Genomic DNA, 24,691 nt, shown 5'->3' with positions numbered 1-24,691 from the left:
TGCAAAATAAAACTTTCATCATTTTTGGAACATTTTCACTGCCATATAATTCCAGTACTAAAGTACACTGTTATATCATCATGCCAGTGTAGGGGGGTTATTGGAAATTTGTGCAAATTCAATTCAGTGGGTTTGACAGTCCAATTTGCCCAATTCATTATGCTCCAGAGACGGGTAATAGAGGCATGCAGCAATTGCCTGTATGCAGTGAATTCAATTGAGCAGGTGTGCACTATACGTCCTCGGGAGAGTATTAGTCACTCTTGTAGGTGACGCCGGAGAATGGATGTTGTTGCTCTTTGGAATGATGGTACATTTTGAGAAATATACACTTTATTGATACAATTGGCATATGTATTATTGTACAGACTTCTATCATGCTTGCCAGTTTATGTGTTATTCTGATAATCTTTGTACCTGTTCATACAGTACATGTAGGTTGTGTATTCCAGGTGTGTCAAGAAAATAGTGGCTTTCATATTTTATGTATGAGAGTTTAGGTAGTACTTTTCCCATATGGAGAGAATTCATTGCATGAATGAAATTGGAGACCTGCAATATTATCTAATTGTTTGAACTCCGTCCGTTTTTTTCCCTTTTATGGTCTATTGCAATGTACACATGTACATTGTAGAGCTCTGTTTCTTTAGTCTGGCCATCTGCTGTTCTGCTATATTAGTAACTTATGAGCACATTTGATTAAACATTTATCATTTGATCTAAATACATGAGGTATATAGCATTAACAACTATTTTTCCATTAATCTGAATGTTATTAGCTTGAGTGTCAAAAGTGACCACCCCTTTCAAGATATTAATGCATTTACATGTACACTGTACAATGTTGACTAGACAAGACACAGTGTAATGCAATGTGGAATGTGTAGGCCTAATGATTATATTTCTGAGTTTAATGCACCATTCTCTAGTCATTAGGTGCAAACAGCATACTAAAGCAAGTTTTGAAGTACAGCTGTACTACTAGCAGTATACATTGTATTGATCACCAATTTTTCAGAACATCTTACAGATGCATTCATGAGTAATGTAAGTGCTGTATTACTTTACTGTGCTGTAACTGCAATAACTTTATAGACATGTCCATCAATTGTAAGTACATATTGTAAGACATATTTATGGAAACTCTTAAGGATTTCATGTGGTTTTATTCTCTGATATTCATTTGCAGAAGATGAATATATGCTACCTGTCCTTTCCAGACTCTAATTCAGGTAGGTTTCATGTTCTGGTATGTGAGTTCTGTTGAGTTCTTTACACTTATTACTTCCACCAAGGGGGGAGGTTATGTTTTTGTTACCGTTGATTTGTTCGTTTGTTCGTTTGTCTGTGCGCAAAGTAACTCAAAAAGTAGTGAACGGATTGGGATGAAACTTGCAAGAAAGGTTGAAAATGACACAAGTACCAAACGATTAACTTTTGGTAGTGATCGGAGAATTTTGGGGGAATTTATGAAGGATTTTTGATATTTTGGCAGGTAGGGTCAATGAACTTAGGAATTCAGGCTGCGCGTATTTGAGGTTTGCATCACGCGCACTAAAGTGCATGCTCTAGTTTCTGCTAGGGCGAAGCGTGCCGTGCAACTGAAGGTTTATGACGTAACAAAGGCTTCTACATTTGTATATTGGGAAATCGGGCGATTTTTCGGTGGGTGGAAATCACTGATCTCTACGGAAGAGCAAGATCATGGTGGAAAGTAATTGCTTGGTGGAGGTCTGCGTTCTCAGAGTGCTTTTCTAGTTTGTATTGTCTTTAGTTTATCTATCTATTATGTTTTTTTTTTTGTTTGGCAAAGAGAAAGTAGAAGACTATTAGTATATCTTATTGATTTATTGTAAGCGAATGTTTCTGGGGGGGGGGATTGTCGTCTGAGGGTAATTGCCCTAATATAGTGTTCTACTATTGATTATTGCTGCTTTCACTCCATCCCGATTTATATTTGGGCTTTGGTTGCCTTCAAACCATCTGAGAAGTATAGAGTGAATGGTGCTAATACTAGTGTATCTACTGTACTCTTGTGTTGCAGGCTGCATGGGTGACACAGAGTTCAGCTTTAGGATCCGACGCTGTCCTGGCAAGAGGGAGCCTGTCTATAGCAGGGAGAGACTGGAGTACAACCGGAATTGCCTTCCAACATTACAGGTTAGACTTCAAATCCAGCATGAGGGTAGCTACTGTACTTACTATTAATGTGGAAATATTCGCAGTGTTGAAACTTTCGCACTTTTTGTGCAACCAGAAACTAGTGTGAAAATAAAAGCATGAGATTTTGCTTGCTGTATGTTCCAGTACTTGATGTCTTGATTCCACGGAAGTAAAAACATGTGAAACTCTTCTTGCCCAACTGAGCACGAAACAAAAGTCAGTGATCAAGGGTGCTACTTTCTTCTCTGATGCAGGTGGTTGTGTATCATTATCTTACTACAAATGGTCATTTACATTTCTATAAAGGTCGTTGCAAAAATACATATTGCAGTATTGTAGTTGAACAGAATATCTTACAGTTTAGTTGTTGTGTATGTGTAACACTTGGCTCAGATGTTACTAGTTTTACTACAAAGTATCTATAGATGTTTCGTAGGAATCATAGAGCTTTGAAGCCAGAGATTTAGTTGATGTTCTACACATGTTTTGCAATTTTGCAATATTTTTTGTTTGAGGCCTATCCTTTGACAGGCAAGTTTATATCTGAATTTTCATATAGAAATTTACCAGCATCCTTTTATTACATAGAATGTAAGTACCACAGTATTATCTTGCATGTTGCAGTTTGTGAACATTCTGTGTTCACAAAAAAAGCTTTAAACTGAACAGTTACTTGTAACCAAGATCTAGGATAGATGCCTCAGTTATCTTTTTATACCCAATGGCAAAGACACATAATTGTACAACCATGTACACATAGAAGGTGTATGGTCCTGTCAGCCCTCTATGATGCACTATATGTACACGTACAAGGCATATATGTGTATAATACATGATGCGTGTTATAGCTCTTACAGTTGAAATATAAGCTTCGTGACATGCCTTCGTGGTACGCAATCTTCAACATTGATTGTTTAAGACATTGTGAATGGTTGAAATCACAAATGTATTTCAGTATGTTTTGGTTGACTGCTTTCATGAAGTGCCATGGGGGGGGGGGGGGGGAGGGGGAGGGATGCATCCATATCCTACTGTTGTATTCAATGTAAGCAATGCCTTGAAAGTGGACGTAGCTGATTTTCTACAGCTGCATGATAATCCGTTGTGAATTGCCCTGGGGCAGACCATGACATTTTGCTCATTGGCGGCTCTGCTGACACTTGAAGTAGAAATGAGGACATCAAATTGTCTTTAACTACGTGTACGTTGTAGAAAGATTTATAGAAGCAGAGCCATCTATACCAATGATATGTAAGAGTTTAGTGTTAGGTTTTTTTTTTCTTCTGGAATCATGGGACTTCTGTAGTGTTGTACTTCAAGAAGTAATACGTGGTACTGTGTGGTACTGAAAACTGCATTTACAGGTACAGTGTTATAAGCAAACAGAAAACAAAACAAAGCGAAGCGAAAACAAAAAGTCAATGCACCACTGACAATTAGAAGTTTGGTAAAGCCCTTGAGATGAAAAATGCACAATGTGTCAATTAAGGACTGCTCCATTTCATCTTTCATAGAAACTGAAAAATGAGGGTAAGGTGCTGTATTTCCCCTACCTATTCATTTTGTTGGTCTCTCCACATTACAACCGTACATCCCTGACTACATACAGTGTATCATTGCAAATGTAGGGTCCTGTGAGATGCACATTACCTGTGCACAGTGGTCTTTGGTACTGTAAATTTTGTTGTCATTCTTCTTTTAACTTTGATTTTGTTGTTTTGTTACATGTACATGTACAATGATCTGATATTAATGATCATTTTGCACTTGAGACAGAGTTTTTATGGAAAGCAGGTATGACATTTGGAACATATGATGGAAAAATTCCTAATGCATTGATAGGACTAATTTTTTAATGTGATATGCAGCTATATGTAGAAAATATTGTGGGCAAATTCATACTGTATATGATATCTGATTATAATGCAATATTTAGAACACAAAGTTATCAGACCTTGTTTAATTCATTATCAGTGGTGCTTGGTATTCTGTGCCTTCTACAGCTAGATTAGTTTTCCCCCAGTTGGCTTCCTGTACTTCAGTGCCTTTGGACCTTGCATTCATTTGCATGACCTATCACTCACAATACTGCTTGTGTCAGTTAGACTGTGACTGCAGACTCCATTTGTGAATAGACCTACCTCTTTTGTTCTGTTTTAACTGCACACTGATGGGAAAGTGCTCTTTAGTCTAGGAATGATTCAGAGTGCTATACTATGTAGCAACAAAAGTATGCCTTGTCTCTGAATTATAGAGCTGGCAATGAATCATTGAAATTTCCTTTTATACTACACTGTACATGTTTTTTGCCTATGATGTGTTTTTTCACAAGTGAGCGTATCATAGAAAGTGGGCAGAAACAGTTACTGAGGTACATATAAGAAGTCTGTGTGGTGCAACTAACGACCTCCTTGGATGCAGATGCATTAATATAGTCCATCTATCAGTGAAGCTGACTATGGCTGTCTGGGGAATGAGATGGCTCTTGTTGTTGTTGTTTTTTCTGCAACATATTTGAAGAGAAGCTGAAGTGATTTGGACTTGAAAGACTTGTACATGACGGTATGTTTGATTCAGGTTTCAACTGCTGACAGATATGGTACCTTATATGAGAATAATTCAACTCTATGTTTACATGGATGATTTTGGTAATGTTCTTATTGATTGTTTTTATACTCATCTCTTCAGTGATGACCAAATTTTTAATGAAAAGCATCAATGTTGACTTTTATCATTTTCATTATAGTGATGAATTCAATGATAAATGCAATTGTTATTCATTAATAGTATCATTATTTTATATCAATATCAGTATACATGATTGTAGTAGTAGTAGTAGTAGTAGTAGTAGCAGTAGTAGTAGTAGTACAAAAGTAGTGTAGCAGTAGTAGTAGTAGTAGTAGTAGTAGTAGAGTATGTACCACAGTAGTTGTTATAGCAATAGTGGTAGCAAAATTGAATATCATTGTTGTATCAAGCATTGTACAATGTAATTATGATGCATGCCATCACCATTATGTAGTCATCATCATTATGACAATGATTATTAACCTACACATTTGTATGTCCCTGAAAAAAAAGAAAAAAGGTGGAACTTGAAACTTCAGAAATTTTGACATCTAATGACAGCAGTGCCATGTAATATACAAATGAAGATTGGCCTTGAGCATTTACAAACTTTTACACAAAATTCATGAGGAATTTGCAAATCAGTTTCCCTGTCCTTAATACCCCCCCCCCCCCAATAAAAAAGAAAAAGAAGAAAAGGAAGATCTATATGAAATTATAAAATGTCAGCTGATTGCTAGGGACATGTACTCTCTATGACTGGAGTGCATGATAAGAGATACACTATGGGAGTCAAGTTGCAGGATGAGTGTGTATGCATACATAGGAGATTTCTGTAACACAAACATGGGGAGAATGAGATGATCATGGCACTGCAGGCGTTTGTTGACGATGGAAGTGGGTATTGCATTACTTCTGCCTGATGCATCAATTGCCCCAGCAAAAAGAACCAATCAAATATGGAGTGGAGCGGGAGATCTTTATTGACTATCTCTGACATCAGCAGGGCTGCATCATTGCTCAAGGCTGGGCCTTATTGTGGTTCAGATGTGCGTGGAATGTATACATTAATGTTATGTAGTATGTACAAAATAATGCTTTCTAGAGTGCTCATAAAATTATGCAGAATGTATCTCCCATCCAAGTAACGTAGTATGAGTAAATGTGAATGATTGAGAGAATCACTTGCACCCCAGATACTGTATGTTTTGCGCTTATTATGAGGCCCTGGAGAAATATGTATGTGATGCTTTTTAGCCACCTGTGTATACTGTTGGTTTTCTTCTTTGTAACAGGTTGATATATGAATTGGAAAAGGTTAATGAAACAAAAACAAAAAATCTTTGTTAAATGAATAGAAGTCAAAATCTATCATTCAAAACTTGGTGAAATTAGCAATCATTACATGTACAGTCAAATTCTGTTGATATCTGACTTCAGTACAGTTATACACTTATTACCAGAATGTAACTACTAGAAAAGCAGTCAGAGAGTACAGACCTCTGCCAAGCACTTAACCCGTAAAGATGCAGTATTAAGTGGCCGTACTTCCCAATGATCCCCAGATTTCCTTTTTTTAAAAAGATTTTTTAGTGTCATTATCTTTTAGCTTCCTGCAGCCCCTCAAGTGCATGTGTGCTCCCTAAATTTTGGTAACTTGAATTCCCTAGTTTATTGGCCCTATTCGCCGATGATATAGAATCTTTAAAGAAAAAAAAAAAATCCTGCATCCAGATTGTGATCTGGATCACAACCGATATATGTTCCTTGTGCTGTTATCAACTTTTCCTGTAAATTTCATCCAAATCCATTTGCAACTTTTTGATTTTTGTTTTTAACAGACAGACAAACGAACCAATGCCAGTAAAAAGCATAACCTCCTTGGTGGAGGTCATAGTGTTGCAATTTGAGTAATGGGGCTTTATAGCATTGTATACATATCAATATTAAATTTCCATATGCACATGTCTGTACACATGGTGGTTTATACATTGCCCATACAACAGATTTATACACAGTTTTGAGACATGTGTATTCAGAGGGTGCACTTATCAAGCCACTTCTGGTGTAGAGTTGAGGTTTCCAAATGACTTCGGGGAGATTCTTATAAATGACAAGAATTTATGCAAAGCTGTGCTGATTATTAGAGATAAGAAATATCTTTCTGAAACACCAAAAAAGTGCAATCTCAAATGCGTTTGAACCAGAAATGTGTTTCTGGAGAGATCAAAATGCAAAGTTGTTTTTGAAATGAGTGTATAGCTCTCCCTGTCTATGCCATCTTATGATCTCTGCTCCTTGGGTCAAACAGTGCAATGGAACTGTGCGGTGATAAGGAGTTCCTCTCGACTCACGATAGAGATGAGGAATGTAACAACTCGCAAAACACAGTCTGAAAGACCTTTGCAAATACATTTTGATAGCGGGTATAATTGAAACATGTTTCAAACATTGAAAAGATGATGAATGCAGTCAGTCATTTGGTATTCCTCTCTATTGACTCATTTGTAGCAATGTGACCTTGTTGTCTTTTGACTTCCTTGCACTCGTATGTTCTTCTTTAGATATCAATCATACTTTGCATTGTATATTTCACAGCAGACATTAAAATACCAGGCAGGGCAGAACATCATGCCATTCCTTACTAATGAAGAGAAGGAGTATAATCAAATCGGGAATTTCACACACTGTATTGAAACACAAATTGTATGACACTACTTCCAATAAAATATTCATAGTAGGAAATGGGAACTTGGCATGCTCATAGTCAAGCTGTTATTTCCTCCTTTGCAGCAAAGATCACACATATGTTTTAAATACCAAGGCGACTGAATGGGGCAGTACTAAGAAATCCCTATGCATGATACATTGCATAGGAACTGTATATGGGTATGTACAATCTGTGATATGGAGAGAGATGCTTCAAAACTGTAGCCTCAGCATAATTTCATATTCCTCCATCTTTATTGTGTAGCTCTCACAATATTATGAAGAGAGATAACTCAATAAAACTGTGCAGTTCTTTTCTCTACACAGCCTTTTTTTTTTTCATTTTTGCTCTCTCATTACCACTGCTATTTCTGTCAATGAGCTGTGTACATGCCTTCTTTTTTTTTTCAACTATTCTCAGCTGCTCATCAGTTGTTAAAAAACTTGAAAAAACTTGAAAAAACAAAAACAAAAACACACACACACAAACACATGCACACGCACACACACACACACACACACACACACACACACACACAAAAAATCATACTTTGGCCCATATTAGTCACACCTGAACTGAATAAGCAACTTGAGATTGATGTTAGATTACTCTTTTGGGAGTCTGTAGAGAAAACATATTTTCGTTTGATTTACGATTGAAGCACAAGGAGTTTGTCACTGCCCTGGAACTGCGTCATTACATGTAACACAATGCCAAGGAGTTTTCGTTCATTGTACAGATTAATCAGCCAACATTATCAAAACTGGAGCACGGACAATTGAGTACTAGCCTCAGTACCAGTCTGCCATCATGTTTGTACACCTTTTGATTTTGTTGATGAAAGTGCAACATCATTCAAGAAGAAAACATGGTTATCTAAACGTATTTAGCCCAAGTTATAACATACAATATTGTAATTTTTGTGTGATAGTTACATTGTAATTTTCTGTGTTGTTTATAATTAAATGTAACTTGTTTCTTTATGAGAAAAAAATAGCCCCACCAGCATACCCAGAGCCATGTCTACTGTACGCTGTATATCTTGAAGGATCCTTTTCTTCTCTTATTCCTTAGATATGATAATATGATAAAGTACCTGAAAGACTGCTCTGTCCTATAGTATCATGTTTATTCTATATCTCTTTTGCTGAGAAGAGTATTTCCATGCACAACCTCACAATTGTATAATTTTGTCACTCTTGCATTGAACGTCACCCCATTTCACTGAGTGCCTAGACTGATAATCATTCTCCAGGGATGCTGTTAGGGCCTTTTGTCAGCGTTATTGGCTGAATGTACATGTAGCATTGCTGACTTCAAAGGACTCTCACTGCCAGCCTGAGTTTCCTTTTCTCCTCTTCTGTCTCATTGAAATCCCCCCAAGAACATTATGTGTCCTTCTTGCTCTGAAGACTTGAGTTGTTGAAATCACCTTTCTGCGTGCCTTGGAATTTTGCCTATCCCATGAGTTGCACAACTACTTGTGATATGTAACACACCAAAGCTTGACAAATCACAAATTTGAGCATAGTCTGTCATGGATAGTTGTGGTAGGGTTGTATGACTTGTGATTCAACCAAGGGAAATCCAGGGCAAGTAAAAGATAGTCTAAAATGAAGAGTAAAATCTTACAAGCACAACAGTGAAAGTTTGATCAAAATTGGATGAATATTAAGAAATTTATGAAAATGTGAAGTTTTGCTGATTTTCACAACAAAAGTTCTTGAACAGTCAATATGAATATGCAAATATGAATTGATGATGTCACCCCCTCACAATTTGCCATACCTATATAGCATGGACATAAAATCATGAAATTTCCAGTGTTTTATTTCTTTGTAATCAAATGCAATTATGCCCCAGGATCAAATCTTGAAATATCTCAGCAATCATTATTTTGAAGATATTCAACCAGATATGCTATATGTTTCACACTATTAGACTAGAAAAATTGAATTTTTGCCATTTTTTGTAAATCAGTGAAAAATTGTAAGGTGATGGCATCATCAGCTCACTCACTTACATAGTCATATCCACTGCTCAAGAACTGTTGTACAAAAAATATCAAATCTTTGAAATTTTGTGACTTCCTTACTTTCTCACTTTCCTTACTTTTTTCCTACGCTTACTTTCAATCCAAGTTTGATCAGATTTTCACTTTTGCGTGGGTCATATTTTACTCTTCCTTTTCAGACTAACTTTCAACTGGTCTGGAATTCCCCTTTAATGAAATATTGTAGGAATGGTTTGAAAGTAGGCTTCAGTCACAGAAAATATCTAACTTTTGTAGCTGAGTGCTGCGGTTGTATGACTGAAGTGGTCAAAGATAAAATGCAGGTCCTGGTTCAATTGAGCCTAAAGAGCTTCTTATACTTTCCTTCTCAAAATTGTCATTATTTTTTGAAAAGAAATATTTAATTGTGTAAGGAATATTCCAACATGAAGCTTGCAGGAACACTTATGTTTTACTGTCAAATATTTTGTCATACTTGGACAAAATTATTCTTGGTATGTAAAGTGGTTTTTTACTTCTTATTCTATTCCAGACTGATGCTGCTCATTTGTACGGGTATGTGTACTTCAGGCAAGTTAAAGACAAGACATCAAGAAGAGGCTATTTTCAGAAGGTAAGTATTTTAAGTACAGATGTTGATTTATATGATCTTTGATGCGTATCACATAGCAAACACATCAACAGTTTATTTGTTCGTGAGTATTGTTGAAGGTATCAGAATTTTCACTGAATAAACTTGACTATGTACGGAGGTAGTCTAATCAGCATTAATTGGCAAACATAAGATGACTGAACCTGTACTCTTTGTAGGCACCTATTAAGGAATTGCTCATTACCAAACACATTCAAAGCATAGCTACATGTACATGTGTGTGTATAGATGCCATATGGTATGCAATGTTTACTCAGCATACATCAATCAGCTATTAATCATCTTTCATTTCCCATTGTCAGATGTGTGTGAAAAGTTGAGCTAAATTTATTGTTTTGCCAGCGAAGACTGTTGCCAATGTAGTCAGGAAGACAATTGGGGATGTTGTGTACATTGTCCTCAGTAGTAGAGCCACTCAACCTCTCTAGATCCTACTCCATTACCACCCCCCCCCCCAAACACACACACACACAGGCACACACAAACACACACACCCAAATTTAAAGAATTTTCTGAACCAGCAATACTACTATGCAGTTGATAAGTATCATTGAGCGATACTATCACTACATTATCCATAAATGAGAAAAGTGATGAATCTTAATTCTTATGCAGCAAATCAGGCATTACCATTTCTAAATCACATGATATGTGGCTGTATGATATACGAGTGTATGCACATGAACTCTGTGAAATGACCATTGCATTGTATGGCACTCTTGGATTTGGCCAACATGAAAATTTGTCAAAGGAGCTGTAGTGCACATGTGGGCTTACCCCTCTCCACCCCTTTACAAAGCACCTGTCATCAATTGAAGGCAGTGTAGCCAGTTTCCTTCTTGTGGTTTTCCGGCAATGGATTCCCTGAAAGAGCTAGTGATTAATTTCAGGGAAATTTGGCTAATGAATCTTTCAACAGGTGTTTATACAACTTGCGCATGGATCCCACACTCTTATCTTTCACTGCTGTGATGTCAAATTGTGTCGAAGATGACACTGCAGATAGCGTGAGCAAAGATCTGCAAGTACTTTTGTCTGAGGATAATGTAATTGCTTGATTTTGGTAAATAGCCAGGACATGTCTGAATTATATTAATAAATATTGTGATCTACGGTGTAGTCATTGAAATGCTCTTGTTTGGACAAATCAGATGTAAAAAAAAAAAGAAAAAAAAAAGAAAAAACAAAATCATGTACATAGATGTATTATGTACCATCTTGTACTCACATGAAAAAATATGCTCATATATCCATATCAATATGGTTGTTGAGATAATGTGATTGACATTGAGAACATTATTAGAAGCCATTTGTGACTGGTGTTTTTGATATATTGTTGATTTCAGTCATTAGTCCTTCTCAGCATGGTTCCCTTCACAACCTTGTTCACTCAACTGGCCAGTCTTATTGCCCCGGAGTACTTTGATAATGGAGAACCATCAATAGAAGCAGGTATGGTCATAAGTGTGATGTCTTTCTAAGAGGTATTATCTATGATTTTCACTCTACTTGGGCAGATTATAGCAAAATAACAAACAAACAGACAAACAACAAAAGAATCAGTGAACACTCTGCAGCTGCCCTTGTTTGTATGTGCTTGTATATTTTGTGTGTGTATAATTATGTGTGTGTCACTGATTGAGTGTTGATGTTTATTAATATGTATGTTTCTTTGTCTGGTTCATTTCATTGCTTTATCATCTCACTCTGCTTTTTAATCTTGAAAAGCGTGAAATCTACTGCCATCTTTTAGTATTAAAGTACAGGTAGACATTCCAAGACATGTCCAGATGCTTAAGGTGATATGCCATAGTGTCAGCATTGTAATCAGGCACCAAGTTATGCTACTAGTTAGATATACATGAATAATGATGAAACATAATAGTTTTAGGGAGTGAGAGTAAAGAAATTTTGATTTAAAATGTTAGGTCTACTGTAAACTGTTGATACAGGGGAATATCAAATTTTGTGGTAATACACTTGACCCTTGCATAGTCACATGCCTCAAAGCACAAGACTACAGAGCATTATTCATCTAATTAACTTGTCATTAGAGGCATAAGTATGTGAGTAACTTCTGCCCACATGTTACATAATCACAAAGTTCCAAGGTTCAGTGAGTGTTGTAATGACAATTTGTCATTTACACTTGTACTATTGTATTGAAGGCATGAAGGTTGGGAGATTAGTATCTGATGGCAGTGCTTTACAGTTTATGATACCCTTTTAAACTGCAGTCAGATCATCTAAATACTCATATGTTTATGTATCAGAGCTATGGCCTTCTGCAAACATTTTACTTAATAGAAGTTTGGACAAGTCAAAGGCTTGTTTCTTCCTTTTTTTTTTTCCAAATCTGTATGCACTTTTCATAATATGCTTTGATATGTCACTAACTAACAAATACTCCTTGATGAAGGAGGTATTGAACTGATGTACTGTATGTGTGTTACCTTTTTTTTCTGCATGATGTTTATGGTGCAGATATTGAAAAACAGTTGAACAAGATACCCCTACTTCAAAGGCATGTGCTGTATACATTCATGTTGTATATGTACGTATATGTGCAACTGTATGTACCGTATGTATACAACACAATAAGTAGGATTGACTGCATATTTGTGTGGAATTGTATTAAAGCTAAAATATACATGTAATTCTCAGAAGGGCCTAACAGTCGTCTTACACCATTTGGAAATTGCTTTCACAGTGTCAAAAGGCACTACTGACAAGATTGTCTGACTGATGTGAATTTGCCAGGATGATGAGTTGTTTTTCAGTATTCTGAGACCAAAATTACATAACCATTTTGATAGCAGTACCCAACTTTTATTCCAGAAGTGCCCTCCCTGTTCAGTATTGGGTGGGTAGAATGTTACCTATTGATGATCGTATAGGACCCTAGCAGGTGTATTGAATTGCATGCAGCCAACAAGCTGCATGAGATCCACTCTCACCACTGTGGCCAGATATCACGTAGTTAATGCAGTCAGTTATATCACATAGTAAACATGATCAGGTATGCTCTGAGATTGTGATACTTCCTGCACACCTGTTTGGGTAATATTTTGCCTTTTCGCCTTTACCAACACCATTATTTCACACATTTCTTATTCAGATCATTATGTCTCCATTCTAGAGCAAAAATTAGAAACTTCTGCAGTCATGCGTTTCCTGCATGCACAGTCATGTACAGCATAAAACTGCAGTTTGTATAAAACTGTACATGTTTATCACCTTTGATAGTATTAGATCTAAAAAATATACTATATATAGAATGTGATTATGTATTTCCATAGGTAGTAGAGAAAAGTCACAGTCTAATAGTGCTAAATTTTGAAAGACATACGATGTGATGTGAATGTTGGTCACCATTTACCGCAGCATGCCATGATATTGACCAGTGGCCAGCGCCTTGCCCAGGGAAGACCCTCCACCTACCAATCATGGGCTGTGTCCTGCAGGTCCGCATTCCATCCAGACAGGACAAACCTAGTGCTGCAGCCTCTGCCAAGAGTCCAGTGGAGGTCAGTGTCCACACAAATACGTATTTGCCACCAAGGGTGACATTTCTCCCTTTTATGCCCACTGTTAACATTTCAACCATATTTCATATGTAAATAGATTGTAGGGATATGACTGATGTCAACTGTCTCAGGGTTTTGAGTGGTATGCAGACTTGTACTCATCTATGCATGTGCCGTACAATGTATATTTCACTCTATTTTTATTGTGACAATTTTTGCAAGTACACTGATATTTTTTCTTTTGAAAATTCCATTTCTGTGTTTCTCAATTATGAATTCAGCCACGTGTAAAAATTCTACAATTCCTGATTCCCAAAAATGGTATGCTCACGAAATATACTGTATGGCTCTTCCACACATGATGAGTTTCTTGATGGATAGACAGAATGCCAGCATTGCAAATTTGTGATTTAGGGTGCAAATATGAAGGGATGGTAAATCATGATGAATTGTTGATGAGTAGGTTGAAAAGACAGATACATTGACACAGATGTAATGCATAAGATTAAAAGAAATATGATTTCATACTGTATACACTCTGTGAACTACTATCTGTGTAAATATGGCACATCTTTCAACATTTATGCTTGTGCACTATATTCACTTATGAAATACCTAATTCTTTTTCTTTTTTTTTGTTCAATGTGTGATAGCAGTGATGTTTAATTGGCAACAATATGTAAGTACTGTACATACTCTTGTCTTCTTTGATACTCTTGCAGAAAAACAAAGTGCAGGAATGATTATAGTTCTGTCCATAGTAGCCTGGGTCTGTCTTTTCTTTGACTGCCATCACTGTACCTCATAAAAATCAGTTGGTCAAAAACAACAATGACAAATGAAGTCAAATCTTGACTATCTTTGTGATTGACATGCCATTGGGATGAAGGAAACTAGCTGTTGGCATTTATATCACTATAATGGCACAGATACTACATGTACCAACCCTTGATTCTTTGCTTGATACCCATGACTGCATTCACACATGTGCTTTGATGCCCAGCATGTCAAATTGTTTTCTCTCATTCCTTGTCCATTGTCCTCACCCCCTCATCCACACCCCTTTGTCCCCACCTTCTTGTCCTGCCACTGTGTCCCTGCCCCCGTGTCCCTGCCCCCTTGTCCCTGCCCCCTTGTCTCTGCCCCTCATCTCTGTCCTCTACAGTTGATGGGCTCGCCCCTGACTGTCGTGCCTTCCATCAGCGAGCCCGAGATGTTCCGATGCCTTCACCCTGTCATACCTCACATACAGTTGCTCTGGGAGCTGGTACTCACCGGAGAGGTAGAGATTTGCTCATCTCTGATAATATCACTATAGGGCAGGTCATTGTAAGCTTTGAATTCATTGAAATATGAAGATCAATAGGAATGCATTGAGTGATTCCATCTGCAACTCACTAATTCACCTGGGCCTTCTTGATGACACAAACTGTGCTTGATATTGATTTGAAGACTCCAAGGCAAGAAAGTGTCCACATGAAATATGACAATATTGATAATGTGTCAGCAAATTTGTGTTGTTGTTTTTTAACTGTTGAGCCATTGCTTCTTCCACATTTAAGATTTTTTTCATTGATATATTCAATGTTTGTCAAGCATATAATCCCATGGTTTCTTTAGATCATGATTGTTTTATATGAGTCCAGTTGTAGCAGGTTATTTGAGAAATGTAACAATTAAAGAAATGACAGATCTTTAGATATTTTATAGTGTCTTCAACATATTTCAGATGTCAAAACTGTCTTTGCATTCAAAAGTTATGAAGAATGGTTTTCCATTGGTTGCACTGATACATGATCATTGGCAAATAAAAGAAATTTGCAGAACTCATAATTGTAAGTCAAAGACCAAACCATTTCATCATAAGATTCTCATAATGCATTTTGAAGAACAAGGAGTTCATATGTTTGTAATAATGTCCATATACTCCAAAGGAATGATAGTAATTTCATGTAGTATAGGCAGTAAAGTTTGCTAGTCAAAGATAAGAAGGGACTGGATGAGAATGGGAGATTGCACGTATCGATAATGAGATGAATAGATCTTAGGAGCCTTGATATTCGCCCCTTTTCTCACGTCTTTCCTGCAGACGTTGGTTGTCATGGCACCCAGTCCCAGCATGTGTGCCGAAACTGTCCACGCTCTGGTGGGCATGATAGCTCCCCTTAGATTCATGCCAGACTACCGCCCCTACTTCACCATCCACGACAGTGAGTTCAAGGAGTACACCACCAGAACGCAAGCCCCGTAAGTAGCCTTCAGATGAAGTCAAAGCTGCAGACAGAATGCATAAGACATGCCCAGAGCCACAGGTTAAAAAGACTTAAACTATTTTTTCTTGTCATTTTAGTGAGACTTCACAATTTAGTGGTTGAGCTATTCAATGTGAGTGATATGCTGGATTATAATTTAAGCTGTCACATATTTTGTCATAGAAAATAATACATTGGTGAATGTTTCAAATTCATTGTTTGTCTTGTCATTTATACTGTGTGTGTGTGTGTGTGTGTGTGTGTGTGTGTGTGTGTGTAATTTGTTAGTGTTTTTATATATATATATATCGTCGCTGGGGTGACAAGACCTTGTATCTGCAATTTTGGTGAAAATGACTTTTTTGCATTTATGGTCAAATAATCGGTTAAGTGATGTCCTGTCCAAATCGTAGTTGTCTTACCCCAAAAATGAAGCCACCATGGCACGTCAAAGGAACAGCTGTCCCATTTGGTATAGTGCTTTGGCCGCCATGTTTCTTTGCTCTCCTGAACATTTGACATTTTGTAGATACGAGGTCTTGTCGCCCCACCGACAATATATATATATATATATATATACATCAAGAGTAAAATCAGTCGTATGAACACCGCAGGAGCCAAAAAATTGGACTGACGTTTCGGTCAAAGACCTTTAATAAAGGTCTTTGACCGAAACGTCAGTCCAATTTTTTGGCTCCTGCGGTGTTCATACGACTGATTTTACTCTTGATATCTATTTACTACACACCGACGCAGAACTTTCTTATTCTAATTATATATATATATATATATATATATATATATATATATATATATATATATGTGTATATCATGTATATATGATGACAATATCTTTTATCATATGACAAGGAATTCATTCATAGCATTTAGTTTTGTTTCTATGTTCTTCCCAAATTGATTTCTCTTTGTTGATAGTTTTGAAATAATTGAATGCTGAATGTTTCAAATTAATCTTTTTGGTAGAATTTCTATAGATATCACTTGTAGAATTTATATCATCTTTCTAAATGTCAGTGTTTGAAATGTATCTTGTCATGTTTTCTTTTGAATCTTCAGCTATATGTCTACCAGCAGGATATCAAAGTCACATTTGATCAGTGACCACCATCCATGTACATTGTATAATATATAATGTCATCATTATATATTAATGATATTGATTTATAATGAAAGTCATTATATATTGATAATATAATAAAGTCATTATATATTGATGATATATTAAAGTCATATAGATTGATAAAGTCATAATCATATCGCCCTATCTTGTAATACCATTACTATAGGGCAATATATGTCATCCCATGTAGACATCAATGGGGCTGAAAGTGAATCTGAAACCCAACTATTCCTCCTCTTCTTTTTCTGTCGCCTCACGATGTAGACCATCAGTGATCCTGGGAGTCACCAACCCTTTCTTTGCCAAGACTCTGCAACACTGGCCCCATATATTGAGGATAGGGGAGCCTGTAACAGGTTTGTGAACACATCCTCTCGTACTCACACTTTGGCAAATAATGTAATGTTAATCATATGTGAGTTTTCAAAGATAAAATAAAAACAATTGCTTGTAACATGTATGTATTAGGGTTTGCCACAATGCTTGCTTTGTCACTTATGTCAGTGTGCATTTTTTTTTTAACCACCATGTGGTGAAAAGCATATGGTGCTGCCTATGCCTTTGTCATAAAAAAAAATGGTAGTGCATTAGCTTACCATTATGTTCGCTTTTACATCTATCAATCATGAAACTTGTCAAATTGAATCATTCCGAGGTCAATGTGCAGACTTACATTTTTATGCAGGAGAATATTTCAAGAGAAACCGTCAATGTGAATATATCTCTAATATTAGAAGAAAAACAAAAAAAAATGGTCATTTCAATATAAGATTTCATGCGTTCTTGTTTGGATATACTAACAGATACAAACCAAATGAAAAATTAACCATGCAATACGTATGCTACAAAACTACTTACATGGACAGGCATATGTGGGACCACTTTATTGGGGCGGAAGACCGTTAAGACCATGCTGTGGTAATGCCATTCTTAATGGGTATTTCTTGCTTATACACCATTGGCAGACATGTGCATTGATTTCATGTTTCTTATGGCACTGACAATTAATGGGCTAGTAGTGCTAATAGAAATTAAGAATTCAAATTCATAGCCTGCATGATGCTAGAGACTAATACAACACGCTTTACGGTCATAAGTAATGTCATATCATTTCAACATGGTAGTGTTGCTCGTACATGTGTGTACACCTAGGGAAAGCCTTATGATTTGAAGCCTAGATTTTATTCGTAGATATTCAACATACTTGGAATATGTCACTTTGGCATTATGGGCAGTGATAGATAGAAGCATGTACATTTACCATGCATTTCGTGCAGTATTTATTTCAGAGCTGCCAACTAATTAGTAGTATGCTTTAATGATATCTAATATGCTTTTTATTCATCAGTTATAGGGAAATATGTTTTTGAAGTGATTTTTTTTTTCTTATTTGATTTAACATTTAGCGAGCGTAATATTGAATATTATATGTAATTTAATTCTTGGCTTCAAATATGTTTTATACTGATTTTTATACTGTGCATCATAATGTTTGTTTTGGCATCCCTGGCATTTGTCCAGGAAGGAGTCTGACATCCATCCCTCACATTCATCTGTGTATGTTATGATTTATCATATTGTTACTTGTGATAGGTGACAAGAACTCTAAAGCACTTAAACCAAAGAAGCCTGGAAGTATCAAAACCCTTGAGTCAAAACCAGGTGAGAAGTGTTATGTTAGCCCAATAGCCACTCCGAGAGGGTAGAATGCTAGTACAGCATCATACATACAGTACAAAGTGTTCCCCATTTACTTTGTAGGGCTTACCAGAGTATTTGTCACACTACTGCATCTACTTTTGTAGAATTCAGTCATTTCTTAATTATGTTCCACAGAATATCTTTAACACCTGTGTAGTTAGAACTGCAGCTATTGAAGAGTCACTCTCCCACAACACATTGGTGTAGAAAGAAGCAAGAAGATAGAAAAAGCAACATCAAAAGGACATGCTTAATGTGCTACTGTCAATTTCAACACCCTTCCAGTCCATATTTTTGTAGACTGTCATTTCAGAAATAACTGAGGAATATCTTGTTTTGTGATTTACCATGTTGGTATGCTAGTAATTGATTGTCAATATAGTACCAAGACATTTCATGATAATGCTGTTGAATGTAAAGTGAATTTCAAAACTTTTTGTATTGTTTGTTGACTGATTCAAGGTTGTAAGGAACTTGAGTAGAATTCAGAATGAGGGAGCCATTTTCAATATCTCTGGTGGTGGTGTCTTGGTTACTTCATGTTGTGGTTTCAATTCGCATTACACCTTTAACCTGTGTGTTATGTATCAATGTTATACTTATCCATGATATATTGTGGGGATCTTGGAGCATTAATAAAAGCTGATGGGTTTTCTTGTTTCATTTGATACAAGAGCAAAATTGGGTCATTATCAAGTCGGTGGTTGGCGTTTCATTTCATGGCAGCTGCTTCTCATTTCATTCTTTTGTGCCTCGTAATTCAATCCATTCTACATGCTACTTCTACAAAATAAAATGTGATGTCATTTCTTAGGGGTAGTTGCTCTTTTCATTGTTGTACTTTAATAGTTCTGCTTTGAGTGCACACAAGCTGCATTCTATTGACCATGTTTTAAGTACTGTAGATGCAAGTAATGTTCATCATTAAGCAATTTTTCTGGCCAGGTGTTTACACCCAGTACAAGCCGTTCCTGAACAAGGACAAGACCATCTTCAAAAAGTTAGCCAAGGTGAGAAATTCAAGTAATAAAAATGGATCATAAAAGTTATAAAAAAAAGTGAGCAAAGCTGAGACATTGTAGTACAAATTTTTAGTGAAAATGGAAAGCTGAGTTAGCTGTTAGAACAATTTAAAGTTAAAGGGAATAAAATTGTGTGATTGATGCTGAAATGAAGGTAATCACAAAAGTGTGCTGAAGAAGAATTAGTAAGTTAAGGACTGTAAGGGTGCCAGAGTACACCTTCCTAGTTTCAAGTACATGTACATGAAATGTAATGGGTGTTGCGCTGTTACGATTCATACATAGACACCTACTTTTATTCACTAGCTTACCCCCTGCCGTTCCTGTGAATTACCAAAGTGTTATTCTAATTACATCCATTGGTTCTATCTGTACAATTATTCGTTCCTCTGAGTGCCTTTAGATCTTTCTATGAGTTTGGGTTAAACATTTACAAGTGTAGACAAAAATTGTCTTGACTTGACATCACCATGTCCATTGATTCAAGAATCAAATATTACAGAAAGTGTTTACCTACTGTGAAAGCATGTTTATCACATACCAAACTCATGGACCTGAAAAATATGTCGTTTAGTTTTTTATCTTGGGAGTGACACAGCAGGAGTCACTAAGTTTTCAAAAACTTTTCATTGTAAATTTTGTACAATGGCATACGGTTACTTGTCATTTATGACACTGATCATCTTGACAGACTGATAAATTTTCAGTATGAAGTCAAAACATGCCCCACATGACCATTGTTTGTGTATTTGTGTGCTGAATATGTTGTTGTTGCCATGGTTACAGGGAGTGCAGACGAGGAGACCCACAGAGGCCCAGGATGCCATGCTGAGGAGACATCTGCTTGAGCTGACCCAAAGCTTCATGATACCACTGGAGCGCTATGTGGCCAGCCTCATGCCCCTCCAGAGGAACATCTCGCCCTGGAAGGTCAGTTTCTCCATCTTTGATGATGAGTCTGATAGTAACAATGAGATGATGCTGTTGAGCACTGTTGTGGTGGAGATGGTGATAATTGTGATAGTGATGTTGGTGATGATGATGATGATGGTGATAGTGGTGATGATGATAATGATGAGAATGAGATGTTGGTTTTAATGAGGTGGTAAAGATGATGACAATGAGGAGGAGGATGGAAGTAGTGGTGGCAGTGATGATGATAATGGGATGATGGTGATGATGATGATGATGATGATGATGTTGTCCTCACTATTATTATTGTTGTTTTACATCACTGTTTTGTTGGTGGTGACAGTCTCATAGTGGTTCCATTTGCTTGCCTGTTGGCTGGCTGTCTTTGGTACCAAGAGACAGAGCTTTTTCTATTTCCCAATGACTCCTCCATTGCTTTCTTCTCCCATACCCATACCTGTATCATTATGCTTGTAATAGGGAAGTTTGATTGTTTGGTTTTTTTTTTCTTTTTTTATAGAGAAAGAGATAAATAGAAGAAAAGTATACTTATGAAGAAAGTAGTTTTCATCAAGCAGAGCTGATAGTAAGTGTCAAACAGGAATAAATGACTGCAGTTTAGCGAGAGTCCCATCAAGTTAATGTGCCACAATTATTTGCAAAAATCATGAGGTAGTTGTGTAGTTTGGACTTGGATTTCTCTTTTCATTTCTCGTGTGCAAGTGAGAGGAAGATGTTTGACCAGCTGTGAAAAAAACAGAAAAACAATTTATTTATAGGTTATTCTTGATAGGTTATTCTTGTGGTATATCAAAACAGGATCACATTACGATTGAATTACGGGCATCGCACTCGTTTCGCATATCACAGATAATAGATATTACATTGTATGCAAATTATACAGTTTGTAAATGTGTTGCATGACCTTTGCTACTGTATCTCTTGCGATCAATAACATATGAGCAGCAACTACAATTTATGAATAGACACAGCAAGTGAAAAGCCTGAGTGTTATATACTGTGAAACTCGGTTCACTGCATTCATGTGAACTACATTGTATATTTCAATATTTACATCAAGTTTGAAATCAGGCACGTTGGTAATATGTACAGATTTAAGTGATACAGACACATACCGTACCCAAGAAATTGCTGGCAGTTATAAGAGTAAATTCTGGTGAGGTGGGGATTTCCATGAAATTAACTCAAGTTTTTGCACCATGTGACTTCACAGCATCCACCCAGATTAAAGCCGTTTGATGCTGAGGAGTTCCTCAAGACATTGGAGCACTCTGGGCCACAGCTGACATCAGGGTTGAAAGGCGACTGGGTTGGACTCTACAAGTAAGTCCTGTACTGTCTCGCTGTCTCTGTCTCTGCCTTCAATGCAGCCCTTAGGAGATATCACATCAGTGGGATTGTGAATAGACATCAATATGTGCACTTTACATGATTTCTTGCCTGCAAACTGCTACGTATGATTCCATTGTGATTGTCTATTTAAATAAAATCAGTGATTTCCAAGGATATCTACGAAACCATTGTAGGTTTAAAGTAAAAAGAATATAAGATTGAATGTATGCCTTGAATGATATCTGCCTGAGAAACATTTGTGTAGCTTATGCTAAGCTTCAAAGTACTTTATTTTGATATCACTTGCCATTGATGGCATTAACTTGAAACTTCCAGGGCTTGATTCATAGAACCCCTCTAAAAAACAATAAAAACAACAAAAAGCAAACAAACAAATGCAGCATTGAACAGAGCATTTTTAGCTTTGATAATTGGGGAAAGAAAAGTGTATGACTTCATTAGATCAGAGTGTGTGACTGTCCATTCAATTGTGATGTCATGGCAGGAAGTTCTTCAGGTCGTCAAACTTTGAGGGCTGGTTTCAGCAGCGTCAGCATGAAGTGAACCTCAAGCTCTCTGCACTCCACCTGGAGGCGCTATGTCAGGCAGACATTGTAGACTGGGTCAAGGACAAACAGGAAGTAGAGGTCGTGGACCTGCTGCTCAAACTTAGAGAAAAGATGGTGAGTCCAGGTGGCCCATTGCTGTATTTGTTTCACCAGCTATTTTCTTTTCTTTTCTTTTTCTTTTTTTGCTCACCCGTGCCAAAAGTATTATCGCCAGTGCGATGGAATCTTTTTTTTTTGCTCACCCATGCCAAAGGTATTATCGCCAGTGTGATGGAGTACTGTATATGCCATATATTTAGCGAGTCTAATTCTTCTCAAGTTTCCCGACAATTTCTTGAGTGGTTAAATTCGCAGTTGCGGATAACCACCCAAACGGGGAAATATACGTGTGCACGTAACATTTGTGTCAGGGATCAGAGTTATTATATTCATGTGTTTAAAAAAAAAAAAAAAAAAACCCTTGCCAAAAATATTTGGCATATACGGTATACAAATGGACACCATGCCCCCGAGAAGCCCCCCAAAGCCCCGCAAGTTTGCTATGTTCTTCTTAGATAATAGACTGTGAGAATGCATGGAGGGTAAACCTAGCTTTGTTCAGGTAAGCGGGAGACCCTGTGGGTCTCATGTTTTCTGGTGTTTTCTTTTACTTGAATGTTCATTGACTTTGTGTGTTTGATTACAGTTGTGTTCCTTTTTTATTTTTGGTAGCTTTATGGCGTAAATATCGATCTTCGATGTCTTTGGCTATGTTTGATGTCTCTATGGGGATATGAACTATGTTGATGCATGTTCCTTACTTTCACCGACCTTTTCAGTGCAATATTTTTTTGCTGCAATTTTAAGGCAGTTTCTTTCAGTTCATGTGAAAAGATCTCCAGAATTATTTGAGTGGTATGTTCTTCTGAAAGTCATGGCGTAGGACTGAATTTAATGATACAATGTACCGTGTAATACTTGTATCCTACAATATCACACATTGGGGGCCAGGAAAATGCATTTGGGGTTCAATAGTTTCCATTTGGGCATTTGATTTGCATATGTGTGTGTGTGTGTGTGCTTGTGCATATTTGTCAGTGAAAGTCTTTGCATACAGCATAGTTGCAAATCAGAAATTGAAATGAAGTATTGAATTTAAAAAATTTGTTGTTTAATAGCATTGGCTACTTTTGTGGAACATTCATCCATGAAATGTGTACTTTAGAGTGGTATGTGGCTCATTTGGAAGCATGTTTGCCTGCTATCAAATGGTTCAGGTTTAATTCTCACTGAGTCTATCCGAGCAGTGCTGTGAGTAATCATGCTGTTCCCCCCAAGACGTTGTCCCTTGGATAGAACATTTAATGAAGGACCTGTGTCTGAGGGAGTCATGACTCATGTACTTCGTCGCAAAGAGCGGGGTGCTAACGTGGTGAAGTTGTCCATTCACATACTCACACTAGAAAATGGGAGAATGATGTCCCAGGTGGCAAGTACAGCGCTTGAAATAACCCCCGGCCATTGCCAATTTGCTGCCATGCCCCTCCCACTGGCCGTAGTGCCCCTTTCAAATTCAAACCGTTCACAGTCACAATATTCTGTTACTTACTCGTGCCCCCTCAAAAAAGTTGCCTTGACCCAAATTTGAGGCCTGCAAGTAATGATCAGCAAATGATATCAACCAGGCACATTGTGCCATACGAAGAAGAGGAAAAAGATGCGTGTGCCTTTCACAAGCTGTACACTCTCTTTGCAGGCCAGCGTACGCGACAATACCATCACAGTGAAGCCAGAACTGAGAGCCCAGCTGGAGTCCCACATCGCATCCATCATCACCAACTTGCCGGAGGATTTGCAGAGTGTCTTGCAGAGGCACTGACGCGGCGCACCTTGACGTGTGTTACGTCGCCATCTGCGTCTCGGATGCGAGGTGCGAGATGCTCTCGCCCCTGGGGTCAATGCATGCCATCCAGCCCTACAAGCGATGGAGTTGATGAAGTGCAGGCCACTGTTTAGTATACTGCCAAGTTACAGATCATGTCTTGTGTAATCCTACATGTTTTTACTATCAGCATTACCTCTAGCACAACTCTCTGATTAGTAATGACTGGAGTCACAGTTTTTGTGT

General features: G+C 37.2%; 1 protein-coding gene across 1 annotated transcript in view; it reads left to right on the top strand.

Annotated features, from left to right (window-relative positions):
• LOC139740489 (protein DENND6B-like) overlaps nt 1-24,442 on the top strand; it is a 32,747-nt gene extending 8,305 nt beyond the window's left edge. The window contains exons 3-16 of the mRNA XM_071651084.1: nt 1,190-1,232; nt 2,045-2,160; nt 9,988-10,068; nt 11,454-11,559; nt 13,492-13,634; nt 14,800-14,916; nt 15,724-15,881; nt 17,292-17,383; nt 18,621-18,689; nt 19,674-19,738; nt 20,537-20,680; nt 21,897-22,006; nt 22,521-22,698; nt 24,320-24,442. Of these exons, the coding sequence (XP_071507185.1) occupies nt 1,190-1,232; nt 2,045-2,160; nt 9,988-10,068; nt 11,454-11,559; nt 13,492-13,634; nt 14,800-14,916; nt 15,724-15,881; nt 17,292-17,383; nt 18,621-18,689; nt 19,674-19,738; nt 20,537-20,680; nt 21,897-22,006; nt 22,521-22,698; nt 24,320-24,442 (1,545 nt within the window). The remainder of the gene's footprint in view (nt 1-1,189; nt 1,233-2,044; nt 2,161-9,987; nt 10,069-11,453; nt 11,560-13,491; nt 13,635-14,799; nt 14,917-15,723; nt 15,882-17,291; nt 17,384-18,620; nt 18,690-19,673; nt 19,739-20,536; nt 20,681-21,896; nt 22,007-22,520; nt 22,699-24,319) is intronic.
• The last annotated feature ends 249 nt before the right edge of the window (nt 24,443-24,691 follow it).

This window comes from Diadema antillarum, unplaced genomic scaffold (assembly GCF_040938485.1).
Source record: "Diadema antillarum isolate AM-2024a unplaced genomic scaffold, OU_Dant_1.0 seq00000855_RagTag, whole genome shotgun sequence".
Lineage (NCBI taxonomy): Eukaryota > Metazoa > Echinodermata > Echinoidea > Diadematoida > Diadematidae > Diadema > Diadema antillarum.
Note: the sequence above shows the minus strand (reverse complement) of the source record. Positions and strands in the feature narration are given on the sequence as shown.